Source organism: Antechinus flavipes, chromosome 2, assembly GCF_016432865.1.
Source record: "Antechinus flavipes isolate AdamAnt ecotype Samford, QLD, Australia chromosome 2, AdamAnt_v2, whole genome shotgun sequence".
Lineage (NCBI taxonomy): Eukaryota > Metazoa > Chordata > Mammalia > Dasyuromorphia > Dasyuridae > Antechinus > Antechinus flavipes.
Window position 1 is genome coordinate 628,345,422 of NC_067399.1, and position 18,394 is coordinate 628,363,815.

The following is an 18,394-nucleotide window of genomic DNA, read 5'->3' on the forward strand; positions in this document are numbered from 1 at the left end:
CAGATTCCTTTCATAATCAGACTAATAAAGAAAAATCAATGGCCTACTTTTATTCTCTCTCTCACAGCATCTAATACAGTACCTAATCTAAACCTGGCACCCAGTAAATGTTAATTGGCTTACTGACTGGATTGGCTCAACAATGAAAATAGCAATGATGGCTTACCTTTGCCATCTCCTTGTCTCCACTGGCATGTGCCCATCAGGGTGCCCAAGCCACCACATTCTTCACATTCTAAACGTCTCTTGTTTACTGCACATGAAATGGGACAGCCCTCCTCCTCAGGGAAAACTGTGAGAACAGCAAAAACAAAGCATGGAACTTACTGTGGAATTCCAGTTAGCAATCTGTCTTTTGATTTTCAGTGTCTTTCAGAGCAAGAATCATGTCTACCAAGCTTCCAAAAGCTTGGATGGCACTGATCAAGCTAAGTCAAGAGACACTGAAACCAATACACTTGTATTCTAATGACGATAAGTCCATTGAGAATGTCCGTAAAAGATCTATTAAAGTCACCAATGTGCATCCATTAAATACCTACACCATTTGCTAGGTATCAATCCAGATGGTAAAGATGCAAAGAGAAATGTGAAATATTTTTTGCCTTCAAACATCTTGCAATCTATTGAGTGAGACTATGTATAAGCATATAACTGTATACCAAATACACTTACATGTAAGATTTGGGGCTGTGGCTGGGGTTAAAGCACTAGTAACTAAAGAAACCAGGAGGGCCTCATCAAGGAGAAAATGTCTGAGCTAAGCTTCAAAGGAAATTAAAGCTTCTAAGAGGGGCAAAGGTGAGAAAGGAGAAATTCAGAATGTGGAACATCCTGTGAAAAATCAGAGATGAGATGGAATGTTGTATAATGTTGCACACTAGGAAGAAAGAGAGAAAGAAAAGGCATTTAAATATTGACTACTATATGTCAGCCACTGTGCTAAGTATTTCCAATAATAAATCAAAAGGATTCCATTCATTCAATTCAACAGTTCAATATGATGCTATTATTTTTTCTCAAATATTTTGCTCCCTTGTCCAATTTCCCTTTAGAACCTTGAAAAATGCTAATTTTGAACTGTTCCCACTTTTGACTTCCATCGCCCCTAATTCTTTACTACTGAATGGAACCAGGGGATGTCACACAACTGTTTTGATTAGGCCTGCTGCACATTTCTGTTATCCAATATTTATTCCACCCTCATTGCTGAAAGTCAATCAAAGGATTGTTAAGTTGGCAGAGAGCAGTATCAGCTGAATGATGAGTTTGTAACCAGATTGCAAGGAATGAACCCTTTTGAAGTTAAAGGACTGATGAGTTTAAAGATTTTTCTCTACCTGCTTCTCCATCCAATTCATCAAAATGGATGTCCCAAACTTCTTCTCAAATGTCCCACATCATCTCTCCCTTCACCCCAGGCAGAGGACTATGCCTTAACATGACACCAACAGACAAGATCTCCCTCTTTTCTTCTCCCCCCTCCCCAATTGCTTGACTCATCATTACCTCCTTTATTCTAGTCTCTGATGATGAGATGATCCTTATACTCAACAAGGTCAACTGATCTAGTTGATCCTAATCTAATAGTTCATTCTCACCTTGCTGGATCATCATCCTCATCATGTTTATTAGATAATATCATTATTATTAGAGAAGATTTTGTTCTGAGCTTTCTCCTTTCCCTCTACACTCTCTCACTTGGTAATCCTACTCCCAAGTCTAAATAAATAGCTCTAATCTCTCTCTCGAACCCCAGTCCTACATAGCCAATTGGCTTTTAGGAATTTTATACTGGATGTCCTGGAGACACCTCAAATTCAGCATGTAAAACAGAACTCATTACCTTCCCCTCTCCAAACTTCTTTTGAATTTCCTTCCCTTGAAATTTTGAACTTTCTTACTCTTACCAAACATATCCAATAAATTGCCAAAACTTCTTGTTGGTATCTTCAAAATATTTATTGCATATATAACTTTCTTTCTTTTCACTCATACATCAACTATTGCCTGAATTATTGCAATAATCTTTTAATGGGTCCCTCTGATCCAAGCTTCTGTCTACTCACTCCAGCCCTTTCAGAATTTTCCTAAAACACAATTCTAACCATCTTCTGACTCTATTTGAATTCCAGGGATTCCCTGTTACCTCCACAATTAAATACAAACTCCTCAACCTGGCCCCTTCTTAATTTTCCATTTTTTTGAACATTATCTGCTTCCACACTTTCTATTGTCTACCCATATTTCCTACCAATTGTTAGTTACTCTTCCTCTCCTGCTTTCAAGCTTAGAATGTTCCTCTCCCACACCTGGAATGTCTGGCTTTTTTTCAAAATTTAACTGAAGTGCCACCTTTTACCAAAGTCATTTTCTGATTCCTTCCCCACCCTACCTTGTCTTGCTAATGGTCTTTCCTTACAAGGCAAACTTGCATTTGATTTTAACATCTTTAAACACATCTGTATATTTACATATCATGTCTCCCCTAAGATACAAGCTCCTTAAAGACAAGAGCTATATTGTTTTTATTTTCATAATCCTAGCATTTAACTCAATATATACTGACATACTTTAAGTGCTTATTGAATACTTTACTCAGTTGAAAAATATTAGGATAGCCCATATGTAGCCTATATGTTTGGTAATCTACATATATTTAGTACCTTATATAAGATTGTGGAAAATACAAAAATCAGTCTAGACAGCTGAGAAAATATTGGGTTAAAATTCACAAAATCATGTAGATTGTTGCAGAGTGTGATGCTGAAGTTGGAATTTACAATCTCATGGGACAAACTATAATGCAGCTGGGGAAGTTCCAGGGAATATAAATAATTGGAACATAATGCAGTGGGGGATTAAATGTCATGTGAATGGAATGGAATAGATGACAAGTACTTAAAAGAAAGTTGAGAGCAAAAGTCCCAGGAGTATACTTACAATTTCCTTCTACTGAGATAGTAGATGTTGTTCTGGATTGTTTCTTGCTCTGTCTGTCTGATGCAATTACCAAATATTTCATTCCTGTGCATTCTGGTCTCTGCAGCATAGAGGTGTCATTCACAAACAGATTCCCTGTTGTGCTTTCTGGGGTGGTGATGATGCCCAGAGCAGTGCAATTAACACTGAGTGACTGTAGTTTGTAGGTAATATTTACTCCATGGAACTCCTTGCAGTTTTCAATGCAAACTTTTCCAATCTAGGCTCAAGGAAGAAATGAGAACATTACACATCTAAATAACATTGAAAATCATACTTTAAAAAAACCATACTTAACTGTCTATAATCATAATTGCTTATAATTCATAAGGATAGAAAAAACTCGGTACTCAGCATGTTAAAGTGTATATAGGATGTAACTTCCACAATCTAAAAATCATGTTCAGAATGATAGTTTTAAAGAAACTTTAAAGTCTATCTTATTTATATAGACTTTGGATTGATATATTTTGGTCTTACATTAGTAACTTCTCAATGTATTCTTCCTTACCGATACCTTGTAACATCAAAAGAAACAAACTACACAATTAAACAAAAGTGACTATGTACGACATCATATTCAACATTCTTTATCTAGAGATTTTCACTATTCCACTAGGGAGATGTGAAAAGCACATTTTCTGAAATCAAGCTTGGATATTACAGTTTGTCAGTTTGGCTGTCTTTTGCTGTTGCCTTCAAAATAGTCATGGTGTTGATTATTCTACTAGATTCTGTTCCTGGAGTCTGCATTAGTTCACACAATTCTTCCCATGCTGCTCTGAATTTCTCAAATTTGTGATTTTCTATGGTATAGTAACATACCATTGCATTCTTAGAGTCAGGGATTTTAATTTTTATCATCAAGTGGAACACATAAGCATTAAGTTTTTAATTGCAAGCAAGATTTTATGTTCTATTCTTGGAGATACAATAATAATCACAACAGTCCAATGGGATATGTGGGGGGGGGGGAGGGAGAACAGGATGTCCATGTAGATGATAGGGAGAAGAGGGAAGACACATATATAATTATAATGATAAAAACAAAAACTAGGACTCCTTAGCAGTTTGCAAATATTATCTCATTTGTATGAGGTAGATGTTATTATTATCTCCATTTTATAGTTGAGGACACTGAGGCAAACAGAAGTTAAATGACTTGACTTGTAAGTGTCTGAGAATAGATTTTATTTTAGGTCTTCTTAACCCCAGATCAGTGCTCTCACTGTACAATATTAAAAAAATATACACACCAGAAATCAAGACATGCAAGAGGTTAATTCTGGTACTACTTTATTAGTCACACATTAAAAAAAAACAAACCCAAAGCAAGACACAGCAGTGAATAGTTTCTTATAGATTTATATTTGCATTTTAAAAGTTTTTGAAATATTCATTATTTCCAAAAAAAATTTTAAAAACAGTCTTGTGATTTTATGACCACATTCCCTTGAAGGCCCTTTCAACTCTTGTAGAATTTCAAAAACTAGCTGGAGGGATGCACATTTCTAGCCTCATGGAGCATATGCTTAGAAAATGTCCCTTCCCACTATTCTGTGCTGGTTCAATCTTTTGATGTATACAGAAAATTGTGGGAAGGATTAGGGGGTGAAGTAAGACAAGCCAGAGTCACTTTTGGCAGTAGACAAAGAGAAGGAAGGTCGTGGAGATCCTGCGTCCATCCTGTTCACTTCTATGCCTAAAGACCAAGAATAAAGACCAAAGAATTTTGCTTATCCTGACTCTGGCTGATTCTAAGGCATCTGAGTACTAACCTGGACTTCACATCAAAGGAGTGTACTTCCATTTCAAACATCTCTCATAAGGAAGTAGCATCTATCTAGACCAAGGTCAACTTGTCTCAACTGAGCACCTCCTTAGACTCAAAGCATCATTCCAGGTTCAAGTGGATGGTGACTCAGCTGATGGAATGTCTTGCTTGCTATTTAGAACTCTATGTTCTTTTTTGTTTGCATTTGGTGACTAACCCATTCAATGTTCTTTCAGGGATGAGGGCTGAGGTAGGCCCTACAGGCCACAAACACGGTCTCTACTATAGGAGAGGCATCTGAAGGAGAAAGGCTGGTGTCTATGACCTCTTAGATCCTCCCCCAATTCTAATGCAACATGTTTTTCATATGTTCTGGAGAGGCTGAAAATCCAACAGTTTTCAGGAATGTAAGTCATTCATATTTTTCCTTAGGAAAAAAAAAAAACAGCTAAAAAAGAGAGGATAAAATCTGATTTGTTACTGTGTGTTTCCTCAACATATGGATTCTCTCATTGTTGAAAAGAAAAGGAAACAGAAACTTAATGTCTGATAAGGACCCTGGACCTTTTCCATTTAATTTTCAGCTAAAACACACTATATGTGCTATTTCTCATTAGAATATAATCTCCTAGAAAGCAGATGTCTTATTTTTTCTTTTTGTATCAAACATGGCTTTCTATTCAGTAAGTGTTCAATAAGTGTCTATTTATTCATACAATAATCCAAGAAATTCTACAATCTGTGGTGGTTACATCTTGATAATTTTACTTAGAGGTTTACTAAGTATTCAGACCTCTTTAAACAAGATCTGAGGAAGCATTCTAGTTCTTATTAAATGCAAAAAAGCAACATTAGTAATAAAAAAAGACTAAAAATAAGCAGAATCAGGAAAACCAATATGTACACTGACAATATAAATGTTTGAAAAAAGAAGAAAAAACTAGAGCTGGGTAATAGAATCCAGATTGACCTCCCAAATCAGATTTAAAAAAAAATTTTCTCCTTTGTTCATAGAAGTGGGAGAATATCAGTGCAGAATGCCATAATACTATTTTACATGCTTGATGTATTGGTCAGTTTTGATGAACTGTTTGGATTTTTCCATTCTCTGTCTCTGACTTATTCTTTCTCTTTCTGTCTGGGCCATTCTTCATTCCTATCTACTAACATCCTTTTATTCTTTGTTAGAAGAGATGATTCTCTTGATGGGGAAAGGAAGGGAGGGACTTAGAAATGAAGGCGATAAATGTTGCATGGTATAGTAGAAAGAAGACTGGATTTTAGGATCAGAAAATCTGGGTTCAAATTTTAGCTAAAAATAATTTTGGGCAAAACACTTAAAATGAAGAAATTGGACCAGACAATTCACAACATCCTTTCTAACTAAAAACTAAAACAAAAGATATAAGAAGAAAGATTTTATAGAATAGAAGTAGCTGAAGAGATAGCAGAAGACTGGCTTGAATCCTGGTTCTGCTATTTCTTACCATGGTCAAGAAACAGCAATCTAGTAAAATGTATTTTATAAAATGTCTATTATGAAGAAAAGGAGTATCACAGCAAGAATATAGGTGAACATTAGAGTCAAACTCAAATAGAAATGGATCCTGTTGTCTTAGAAATAACAAATTAACATAATCTGTATTGAGCTGTATTTTTATTTATGCTGTTAAACATTAACCAATTACATTTTAGCCAGGGGTCTAATAAGTTTATTTTTCATACCTGCCTGAAAACTGGCAGGATAAGGAAGGGGAAACAGAGGTGAAATAACTCTCAGTGATCTAGATCAAAAGGCTTTTCCACTTCAATCTCAACGATTTTGAAGTCCATGTGTGAGGAGAAAAGGTATAGCTGTATACCTCTGAAAAAGAAGCAGACTTTAGGGGGAAGTAATTTGTGGTACTGAAAAGTTTGCTGACACTATACCAGGAGATTAGAGATGGAATGCCTGTCATTAGCTATGTAATTATGGGCAAGTCCTTTCATTTCTGTGGTGTTCGCTTCCTTATCTCCAAAATGGCAATAATAATATACTTTTATCATCACAAAACACATTCCATATAAGAAACATTGACTAAGTACCTTGTACATGCAAAAAACTGTGCTCAACTCTAGAAAACTGGCTCTGTATATAATAGAATGTGATAGAAGAAAATGAAAGATCCAAGCAAAGACTTCAGGAATATTTGAAGAGGAGAAGATCACTTCCAGCTAGGATGGTCAATACCCTGAAAAAGGGCATTGGTTTGTAGACTTTTAAGCATGGGTTAAATGTCAATTGTTGGAAATTATTGTCTGACTAGTGCAAGGATGCCAAAACAGGACTGTTGAGTACTTGGAAAATTATTATTTCACAGTTACTACTGTGTATTTAAGAAAAAGAAATACGATATTATTGATGATAGTTGGATCAAGATTTTAAAAAGGGAAAAAAGGGAGGACCAGTAAGAGCCCTTTGAAAGATGGACCTGAGCTCTGAAATTTCTCCTGAGATCTCCAGGACATGTTAACTATATTGTGATATGTTACTGGATCTATGATCTCTTCTCTTTAAGTTTCTTTCCACTGGGGAAAACTGCAGCCCCATTCATGTTCATGCATGTAGGGTGTCTCTTGTCTCTGACCTGCCCGACATAGTGAGGAGGTCTTCCCCAGGTCTCCTCGAATTGCACAGAGATCAATGGAACATGCAGCAACCTTCTGCTTAATTTATTAACATCAACATAAATCAGAGTGACATATATTTGCCACCAGCAAGGAGAATCCTGGTAAGTTCCAATTAGTGTGAATCATTTAGCATATAGTGCTTCTTTGTAGTTGAATACACACTATTCGAAATTATAATTATTTAATATATGGTAATTGTTCTAGCCTAGAGGAATGATACAATGTAATTTGAATAATTCAGCCACTTAAAGGGATTCATTGTTGTTATTAATTGGAATCTGTTAGCACGCAATATTGAAGTCCAAATCAAAGAGAAATTATATATAGATGATAAGACTCTCTTAAGTGTTCTTATTTGGGAATAACATCACACTATTTTCCTCAACCTTCAAATGCTGTGGAGACCCTTAAGTGAGGTTCACAATTGCTCAAGAGTTCAACGTAGCTACCTATATAGGTACAAACATGTCAACTAATATGAAGGAAGAGGAACAGCCTACTGGAGCTGGCTTCATCTCCAGAAAAATATTGACATTTTTGAATAGGTCTTTCTTTCAGGAAGAAACTTGGAGTCATTAAAAACACTGAACAATTTTCTAAATAAAATATATGTGTGTGTATGTTTCATGTACCTACACATGCATATATACATATAACATACAACAGAGAACATATTCTATTTATTTATCCACATACACATAGATGTTTGTGTCTATATCCACATAGATAAATATCTATATAGCCCTAGCTATCTATATCTATCTACACATACATAAATATGTATGTAGGAACATTTTGGATGAAAGACTAAGGCTAAGTTTTTGGATTGGCTAAGGAGAGAAGGCCAAGTTGTATTTGGGGAACTATTGTGTTTATAGGGACTCCAAGCTTATCCCTGAAAGAAAAGCCCATTAAAAAAAAAAAGTATCCATATTCTTCTGGACATGTAGTAACTTCTATGGTTAAAGGACTTCTCTGAGGTCCCATAAGTAACCAAGTTCCAGAGCCAGCCCTCAAACCTGAGTCCAATACTCTGGTCAGCCACTGGAATCTCCCCCTTCCCTCCACCTTCTCTGTAATAATCACTTATTTCAATTACCCTCCAGTGCCAGTAGGCAAACATCACTTGCATTTTCTAACAAAGTCAACAGCAATGTGCCCTCAGTTAATATCAACTCTTCATTGGCATTACCAACAGACATTATTAATGAGTTTGGAGAAGATTTAACTAAAACAAAGGAAGAAACAAGAAGTTAAATGTTAACGAGATAAAGATTGGGTCAGGGAATATGTGTGAGAATTAGAAAGCAGAATAGAGAACAGTAGTGTTCATAGATATATAATAATATCCCAATTTATATGATGTGTTAGAACTTACAAAGTATTTTGAATGTTGTGCAAGAATGTATTATTATGTATTTCAGTTTAAAAGATAAAACATGAAGGGTCAAGAAATGAAAAGGACTGGTCATATCTAACAAATCTTCAAACTTAAGTTCTGTTAGAGCCAGAATTCCAAGCCAGGTTTTGCTCAAGGGTTTTTCTGCTACTCCACATTGCCTCTTGAAATGTTATTTGTACATTCCAAAAAGGAACATAACATCAGGAAGTTGATGTTTTGACATGCAACTGAGTTGGATTTAAATGAGGGCTGTGCGAGGTCACCCATCTCACTTTCCCCTCCCGAGCTATCTGGGTTAAGGGAATATCTCTTTATCAGGATGACTGGAAATAAAAGAGGCCATTATTCATCTCATATCTACCTAGGCTTAATCATTAAATGGATGTGGTCTCAAACTGAGACCTGTTGAAGACCTTAGCTTAAAAAGGTTAAGATCACCCACTGCAATTTGAACTGTAGTAATCTTTCATCAAGAGACCAATGTCTTCTTCTGAAAGAAGCTCCAAAAGAGGTGAGAGAAGTTACTCTGGTTGGAACACTATCAGTATTCCTGATTATACCAACTTAGATTGATCTTTCCTTTCCTAATATCCCAGAGTATTTCAAGTCCTGGATAACATCCATGGGTTTATAAGCCATCTGAGATTGCCTTCTAATTGGTTCATGTATGTAGTATTCTTTCTTCCATCAAGAATACAAATTTCTTGGAGGTAGGGATTGCTTCTTCTCTTGTATTCCTCATGATAATATGCCTGCCAAAAAATCTTCCAAATGATACTTAAATGATTTCTTCCAGAATGCACAAATTACCAAGGACTCCATTTTATCTTATGGCAGATGGAGAAGTTCATCTGGGCCATCTTCCTATTTCCCTCTGTTCATGTGGTCCAGGTTCCTTCTCATCCGATGAGAAATAGCCCATGCATCACTCACCTGTGCATATCGGTGAGCATTCCGATTTACTGAGAAGGAGTAGGAGTTGTTTGGAAACCGTATGGTGACAGGTAGGATGGTCACATTGAAATAGAGATGGAGTACTCCTCCAGGACCCTGGAAGTCAGTGTCATTCACCAGGACTCCCACCTGGAAAGAATGGCTCTCTGTGATAGGAAGACTTCGGTTGAGCACCAGTTCTGCAAAAATAAACATCAACATTCTTTCAGATTGTCAATTCACAAGTGAGCACTGTTCTTTAAAGAGAATACTGATAATAAATAAGGGCTAATGTTTATTTAATTCTTTTAAGATTTTTGAAGTGCCTTGCATGCATTATCATCTCATCCTCAAGAAATACCATACTCTCATTTTATTGATGAAGAAACTGATATACAGAAAGACTGAGTTATTTATCCACAGTCCATCAACAAGTAAATGTCAGAGGTGAGATTCAGATCCATATCACTCTTGAATCTAAGTTCAACACTCATTCTGCTATACTACATTGTTATAAAGAATTTGGGAGAAGAGTTGTAAAAAGCCTTAAGATCATGTCTTAGGACATCATTATAGGGATGTTTAGAGATGTTGAGAACATGTAGCCTGGAGAAGAGAAGATTTTAGAGGGACATGAGAGCTCTTTTCAAGCATTTGAACAAGCTACATCATGGAAAAGAAATTATCTTCTTGATTCCACAGAGAATTTATCCATGAGTGATGGGTGAAAAGTGTAAAAAGCCAGATTTTGGCCTAATATAAGGAGACCATTAAAACTCCCAAAGGAATGGGCCACTTCAGGAGGTAAGGGCTTTCTTTCTTGCCTGGTATCTTTATGCAAAAGTAACCTGTAAGGTATGTTGTGGAGGGTATTGTTCAGAATAAAGTTAAAACAGATAGCCTCACTGGCTGTGATATCATGGTAAATCTTTAAAAATGTAAAAAAAAGAAAAAAACAGATCTAACAAAAAAAGGAAAAGAAAAGAATATTGCATACAAGATACACATACTTGAAAGTCTGCTGTTATCGGCATTTTTTCCATTATTTCCTTAAAGCTAGACAATTAACCAAACAAAGAATAAAACCTTGATCTATAGAATTTTCTGATTTTGGAAGTGTAAATGCTCATGCTGGATATTTAACAATTGGCTTTAACAAAATAGTAGAGGCTGATTCCAGTACCTGCCCTTGCCCTCAGATCTCAACCTGCAAGCTAAAATCTGTCTCTACAACTTCTTTCCTCCTCCTTCCTTCCAGAAGTCTTTAATATAAACCTAATCCTTGTTCTTTATGACACTTTTTTGGACTTGAAAAAAACCATATATCCCTCCTTTCACATCTTCTGTTCTCCAACATTTGAAATTCCTTCAAAAACCCTTCTCCAGAATGATATTCAGGACCCTCAACATCCTAGTTACTCTTCTAATAGCATCAGTCCAGCCATCTTCATTAGTTAATGCTGACTTTTGCTTTTTGTTTTTTAATTCAGGACATGATCATTTACTAATATTGAGGGAAATGATCCAAATAATGTTTTATAATCTCTGAGGTCAATTGAAAGAAAATAAAATGGAACAGAACCGAATAATGGCAATATCAATGAAATAAGTGACTTGCCATACCACTACCCCTATTTACTTTGAATTAGATCAAACTTGTTTTGTAGCTCTGGTATTTTTTTAAAACAAGCTCATGACGTATAGTCCCATGTCCTAAATTAATATATACATTAAAGCAGCAGGGAGTACTGAAGATATTTTTTTAAAAATCTCCTCAAATGAGATCATTTGATAGAATCTGCTAGAGTCAATTTTCCTGCTTCCTTTTATTCATCTGTTCTAAGGCATTAGTTTCAATCAGTCAAGTTAGTAGCCCAGAAAGATAAAGAGAAGTGATAGGATCCCAAATGCCCCACCTCCCTCTGTTCTCTCTAATCCCTCTTACTGTAATCATGCATCATCGCCCGCACACGACTTCCATTAGAGTTGTATGAAGTTTCATTTGGTGAGTGTTCCACACGGAAGAACTCGTTGACCAAAGGGTCACTGGTCAGCATGGTATGTGTGTACTTTCTTGGGATGTCCACAGAGGAAGGCACGACATCTGCATCAAAAACCTGCAGGACTGCCAATACTGTACCCTAGGAGGAAGCACAAAGCAAGAGTGGGTATGGAGAGGGGGGATAGGGATGAGGAGTGGCAGAAAGACTCTCTGATCTGCTTTTATACTTTATACACTGAAAATTAAAGTCTTCTAGCTACCTCTGAGAATGGCCCTGACACACAGCTAGGACCATGAAGAAATGATTATCTCTTTTCCCTGCTTCTTTTCATAGGCTACTTTTTGCCCTCTAATTACACATCTGGACTTCCCTTCCAATGCTATCACTAATTAGCTACTTCACCCTGGGGGCCCAGTTGCTTTTACTCCATCTCCCCTTACCATCCCCCCTCCCATCTCCAATTCTCAAGTTTCTTTCTCACTAAAATAAGTGGTTTGTTATAGTACACCTTAAAGGTACTTTTAGCTCTTAAAACATATGATGCTTTTCATGAATTGCTTAGAGCTCTATTCATAGAGCTAGAATTCATTCTCCCCCTAGAGGGCAGCAATTTTCCAAAATTTAAAGGCAACTCACTAGAAGGAACAGAGCTAATGGCCAATTTACTTTAGAAGAATAATGAAACATTTGGGAATATAGCTCATGATAAGGTCTGATTCTGTGAGAATCCCTGAGGAGAAGTAGGGGGTAGAAACTTTTTTATCAAAAGGGAATGCATTGTAAATAATATAAATTCTTCTGCTGTTTTAGCTTTTAAGGCCTCATACGACCTGGCTTCAACCTATCTTTCCAGTTTCAATAGACATCTCTGTTTCTCTGTCTCTCCCTCTGTCTCTCTTACACACACACACACACACACACACACACACACACACACTCACTCTCTCTCTCTCTCTCTCTCTCTCTCTCTCTCTCTCTCTCCAATTTATCTCTGGTGTCCAAGCTTTTGATTTTGTAGTCCCACCTTGTGTCTGGGTAGTATTCCCACTTAGTTGGGGGACTATTTTGTGCATGAAACTTTTCCTGATTCCCCAACTGTTAGGTGCTCTCTTTCCACTACCTTAGATATTTTTGTATTTCTTCATTTTTATGTTCTAGGTATTTTTATACGTATTAGTTGACTCTCACTAGAAGGCAAGGTCCCTGGTGAGTAGGAAATGTACTTGTATTCCCAGCATTTAAAACTGTACAAGCATAGCGCTTACTATGCTAGCCCACACAAATGATGAGCATTTAATAAATATTAATTTATATTACCAAAAAAAATTATATCAGCTAACTTATGGGCTCTTTAGAGTATCTGTTTAAAAAAAAATCACACCATAATCCATCTTCAGGACTTCTGCTGACTTCTGATAGAAATGATGGTCATTGCAGGATCAATGGATCTAAGACTCAGAAGACTTCCAAAACCATTTTAATTTAACCCCTTCATTTTTTCAGTAAGGAAACTTAGGCCCAGTGACTTTAAGTACCTTGAGAAGACTGCACAAATATTAAGTGGAAGAGACTAGGTAGAAAACCCTGAGGCAGGACCACACCATCTTGCTAATAGGAAACATGGGCTTTGCTTAAAAGGACTCCTGAGAAAAAGGTTATGGCCTCTGGAATCATATGAAAACACATTATCGGCTGCAGTTGGCTTCTAAGACAGAAGGAAAAGTATTTGGGGACTTAAGTATTCAGAATTGGCTACATCTAAAACTTTGGACTGGCAGGTTCTCATTTATTGCCTGCTACAGACTTTTCAATTCTGAGAAATTCTTATACGATACAAATCTCTACAAAGGAAGTGTTATACCTTCATTAGTTAACAACTAAATGAACAGTTAATAATTTAGCAATTTGTTAATAATTGACAATTAGCTATGAATTTTAAAATAGGACACAAGACAGCTGTCTGGGGTTCTCAGGAAGTTGGACAAGTATAACAATGATAAAATCAGATATTTCAAGCAAGACAAGAACTGAGAAGAGTTCAACCTTGTCGTCTTTTCCAGAACAGCAAGAGAAACATGGAGGCTTTACATTGCTATGTAGCTAGTAAAAGTGCCTGAGGCAAGATTTAAACTAATGTTTCAGACTCCAAGTTCAATGATCTGTCCATTATGCCATCTAGTGACCACAACTGGTATAAACCAATTTTGCTGTTACCAAAATTTTGCCTTAGAATCCATTCTGTAAGTCATGTTCTTGCTCTCATCCACCAGTAACAGGACTGCTTTACACAAAGGAAAAAGGTAATTACCTTGTCAAGGGATAGGAAAAATGAAAGTGGGTCTGAGTTCCCTGCCTTACAACTAAAATCACCCTTTAAGTTCATGGTCTATTACATCTTTTTGCTCCTCGGGAAATTTATTTAGACATTTCAGTCATGTCCAGTTCTTTCAGACTCCATTTGGGATTTTCTCGTCAAAGATACTGGAGTGATTTGCCATTTTCTTTTCCAGCTCATTTTACAGATAAGAAAACTGAGGCAAACAGGTTAAAGAAATTCATGAAGAGAATTTTCCTGATTTCAGGTCTGGTGCTCTATGCGGTATATCACAGAGCTGTCCTCTCAGGAGATAGCTAACCCTTAATTAAGGAAAATTCTATCCCCACCTCCTTTCCTCTTATCCCTCTTCTTAATAGGAGGTAAATATTCAGCTCCTAAGTTTAGCATGGAGTAAGCTTCAAGCAAGCAAGAAGTAAGGAAAACAAGTTTTGTGCCATGACAGGGATCAAATACATCGCCAAGGTGAATTGTTTCTACAGAGTCAGTTCTAGATCAGCCATGCTGTGACAAAGAAAAGAAAAGGCACAGGCTTCTCAAAAACAACAGACAAAAAACTCTTTGTTTTTTCTTTGTGTTTGTAATGTAAACCAGAAGTGATCATGTTTGTGCAAACATACACACACACACACACACACACACACACACACACACACACACACAGAGGTCCCTTGTATCTGTGTACATTTTATTCATGCCTATTTTCTCCTTCTCTGATTTAAAAATCCACCAACTGGCATGATAGGAATGGTAGAAAGGAAATTAAACAAGACCTCTACTCATAGGTTTTGGATGGCCACTGAATCTTTCATTTTATAGATGAGGAAACTGAGGCACAGAAAACCAGTTATTTGCCCAAAATCACATTGCTTAGTAATTGACTGAGGCTGATAGGAATGGAATTCAGGTCTTCCTAACTCTAAATCTAGCACTTTCTGTCTCAACTATCTAGTTTTCTTTCTTGGTCTAGGGCCTAAGAATGCTTTCTAATACCACTTCCAGAATGCCTGATACATCCCTCTTACCTCTTTCCGTTTGTACTCCACAACTGCATTAGCTGTGTTGATGCCATTGGGGAAATTAGGAGGTGAATCATCTTCATCATATACAGTCACAGGAAAGGGCACCATCACAACCTCTTCTCGCAAACCTTCCCAAACTGTGCACTTGGCAATCAATTCATATTTCTCCTTTTCTTCCCGGTCCAGTGAGTGCCTCATGTTCACCTCCATGGTGTCCTTATCAGAATAGAAGGGAAGGGCTTCTTCTACGTGACCAAAGCAAAGACAGGGAACAGTGTTAGTGCAAAATTTTGCAAGGTGGGGGAATGGCATCCCATTCAGACATAGAGGCAGAAATTCCATTGTATTGCCCCTGATTGGACTGACAGGTGAGGTAAGAGTTAGGAATTTGGGGGCTAGCTATCTAATTTGGCTCATTCCTGTGCTCTCCTTGTTGGAGAGAGAGGAGATAAAAAGGAGAAAAGAGCAGGAGTATTGTACAAAGCTACTATCTGCATGAGAGATAATTTAATCCTGGCTGCCAATCCTTACAAAGGAAGTACTAAGGGAGAGAATTTATACTAGGAAAGGATAACTAAAATGATCAAGACTACAGTATAAATATGAAGAAAGACTAAAAACCAAATGAAGATAACATCATCTAGCATGCAAATGGCCTTATTAATAATTTCAAGAATACTGAAACAAATATAAATAACTGACAATAAAATAGAATTGTAGGTTTGCAAAGCATTTTATGCAATAATCCCATGATGTATGTGTGTGTGTATATATATATATATATATATATATATATATATATATATATATATATATATATATATTTCATTTTACAGATGACAAGACTGAGGCTTTAGGACTTATCCATGTCTGCACAGCCAACATGAGAAGATCAGATGTGGACTCAATACTTCTGGATTCCAAAATTAATACAACATTCATCCAACTATCTCTAGAAACACTTTCTAAAACCATTTTAAAAACTCATCATTTTCCCCCTATATCCTGCCCATGCTCTTGCCTCCTTTTCCTCTTATCCTTTTCCCACTATCCGATAGGAGAAATCATCGTCTTTGTTCTTTCTTCTTCTTTCCCCATAAATTCTTAGTTTCTGCCAAGTTCTGAGTTTATTTTAGTTTTGCCATTTATGTCTGTCTCTCCCAACTTTAATACCATGGTGACTACCACTTGTTCATGTCCCCTTCTTTTTCATGAATACTGCCATCTTACTGTGAAAAGTAAAAAAAATAATAATAATAATTATATATATACACACACATACATATATATGCGTATGTTTTATATAAAATATATATGCACATATATGTATATCACATGTACATATCATATATTAAATGTGGTCATATATGAACACATGTGTGTATAACATGTCAAATATAATGTATATAATGGTATGTGTGCCTGGATGTGTGTATATGTGTACTTGTGTGTATAATTTATATATATACATGTATATGTATATATAAAATATATAGATCTGACCACATTACTTCTTTATTCCACAACTAATTTCTTAACTGCTGCCTGTCTCAGGGAAGACTATATCATCTTCTTCCAACTCTTCAGCCTATAATTCAAGGTCCTTTCACATTCTGGCCCTAATGGACTTTTTCCAGGCTTTGTTTTATCTCTCCCTTTCACTGTGTTCCAGCTAAATTGAATTATTTAACTCCTAAATCTCATCCTATATTCTCTATCCTCTGTGCATCTTTGTGTGCTATTCTCTATGCAAAGAACAGAACTCCAAACCTCAGTATTTTAAAACGTTTTTCTTCCCAAGCCTAGCTCAGGTACCACCTCCACCATGAAACATTTCTGATTCCCCTAAATAAAAATTATTCTTCTTCTTAAATTTCTCATGCTGTTTTGACTCTTCCTATGCATTTAACTACATTTTAATTTGTGCTTTCATTATTTGTGAGCCTGCCTTATTGATCCTATGAATAAAGGAAAAGGCATTTATTTGGCACTTACACAAATGAAGCACCAGCACTTAGCATAGTGCCTGGCATATAATAGGTGCTAAATAAATGTTGATTGATTGGCTCTACCCAAGCTTAAATTACCAAATGGATACTACCTCAAACAAAGACCTTGAAAAGACTTTATAGGAAATATAAATTTCTTGAAATAGAGTTCTAAAAACCTGGCATCAATAAAGTCATTCTGATTCGTATGGAACTCTTGATTGCACCTTAACTTCTTTTTTTTTTTAATTTTTATTTAATAATTACTTTATATTGACACTCGTTTCTGTTCCAATTTTTTTTCCCTCCCTCTCTCCACCCCCTCCCCTAGATGGCAAGCAGTCCTTTATATGTTGGATATGTTGCAGTATATCCTAGATACAATATATGTTTGCAGAACCGAACAGTTCTCTTGTTGCATAGGGAGAATTGGATTCAGAAGGTATAAATAACCCGGGAAGAAAAACAAAAATGCAGATAGTTCACATTCGTTTCCCAGTGTTCTTTCTTTGGGTGTAGCTGCTTTTGTCTGTCATTTATCAATTGAAACTCAGGTCTCTTTGTCAAAGAAATCCCCTTCCATCAAAATATGTCCTCATACAATATCGTTGTCGAAGTGTATAATGATCTCCTGGTTCTGCTCATTTCACTTAGCATCAGTTCATGTAAGTCTCGCCAGTCCTCTCTGTATTCATCCTGCTGGTCATTTCTTACAGAACAATAATATTCCATAACATTCATATACCATAATTTACCCAGCCATTCTCCAATTGATGGGCATCCATTCATTTTCCAGTTTCTAGCCACTACAAACAGGGCTGCTACAAACATTTTGGCACATACAGGTCCCTTTCTCTTCTTTAGTATTTCTTTGGGATATAAGCCCAATAGAAACACTGCTGGATCAAAGGGTATGCACAATTTGATAATTTTTTGGGCATAATTCCAGATTGCTCTCCAGAATGGTTGGATTCGTTCACAACTCCACCAACAATGCAATAGTGTCCCAGTTTTCCCGCATCCCCTCCAACATTCATCATTATTTTTTCCTGTCATCTTAGCCAATCTGACAGGTGTGTAGTGGTATCTCAGAGTTGTCTTAATTTGCATTTCTCTGATCAATAATGATTTGGAACACTCTTTCATATGAGTGGTAATAGTTTCAATTTCATCCTCTGAAAATTGTCTGTTCATATCCTTTGACCATTTATCAATTGGAAAATGGCTTGATTTCTTATAAATTTGAGTCAGTTCTCTATATATTTTGGAAATGAGGCCTTTATCA

At 36.3% G+C, this 18,394-nt stretch overlaps 1 protein-coding gene across 1 annotated transcript in view; it reads right to left on the reverse strand.

Annotated features, from left to right (window-relative positions):
• The window catches only part of RET (ret proto-oncogene), a 49,471-nt gene extending 34,109 nt beyond the window's left edge, over nt 1–15,362 (reverse strand). Inside the window, exons 1-5 of the mRNA XM_051981994.1 lie at nt 15,125–15,362; nt 11,707–11,902; nt 9,762–9,961; nt 2,944–3,202; nt 167–292 (exon numbers count right to left, since the gene is read on the reverse strand). Coding sequence (XP_051837954.1) covers nt 167–292; nt 2,944–3,202; nt 9,762–9,961; nt 11,707–11,902; nt 15,125–15,331 — 988 coding nt within the window. The 5' untranslated portion in view covers nt 15,332–15,362. The remainder of the gene's footprint in view (nt 1–166; nt 293–2,943; nt 3,203–9,761; nt 9,962–11,706; nt 11,903–15,124) is intronic.
• Between the last annotated feature and the right edge of the window lie 3,032 nt (nt 15,363–18,394).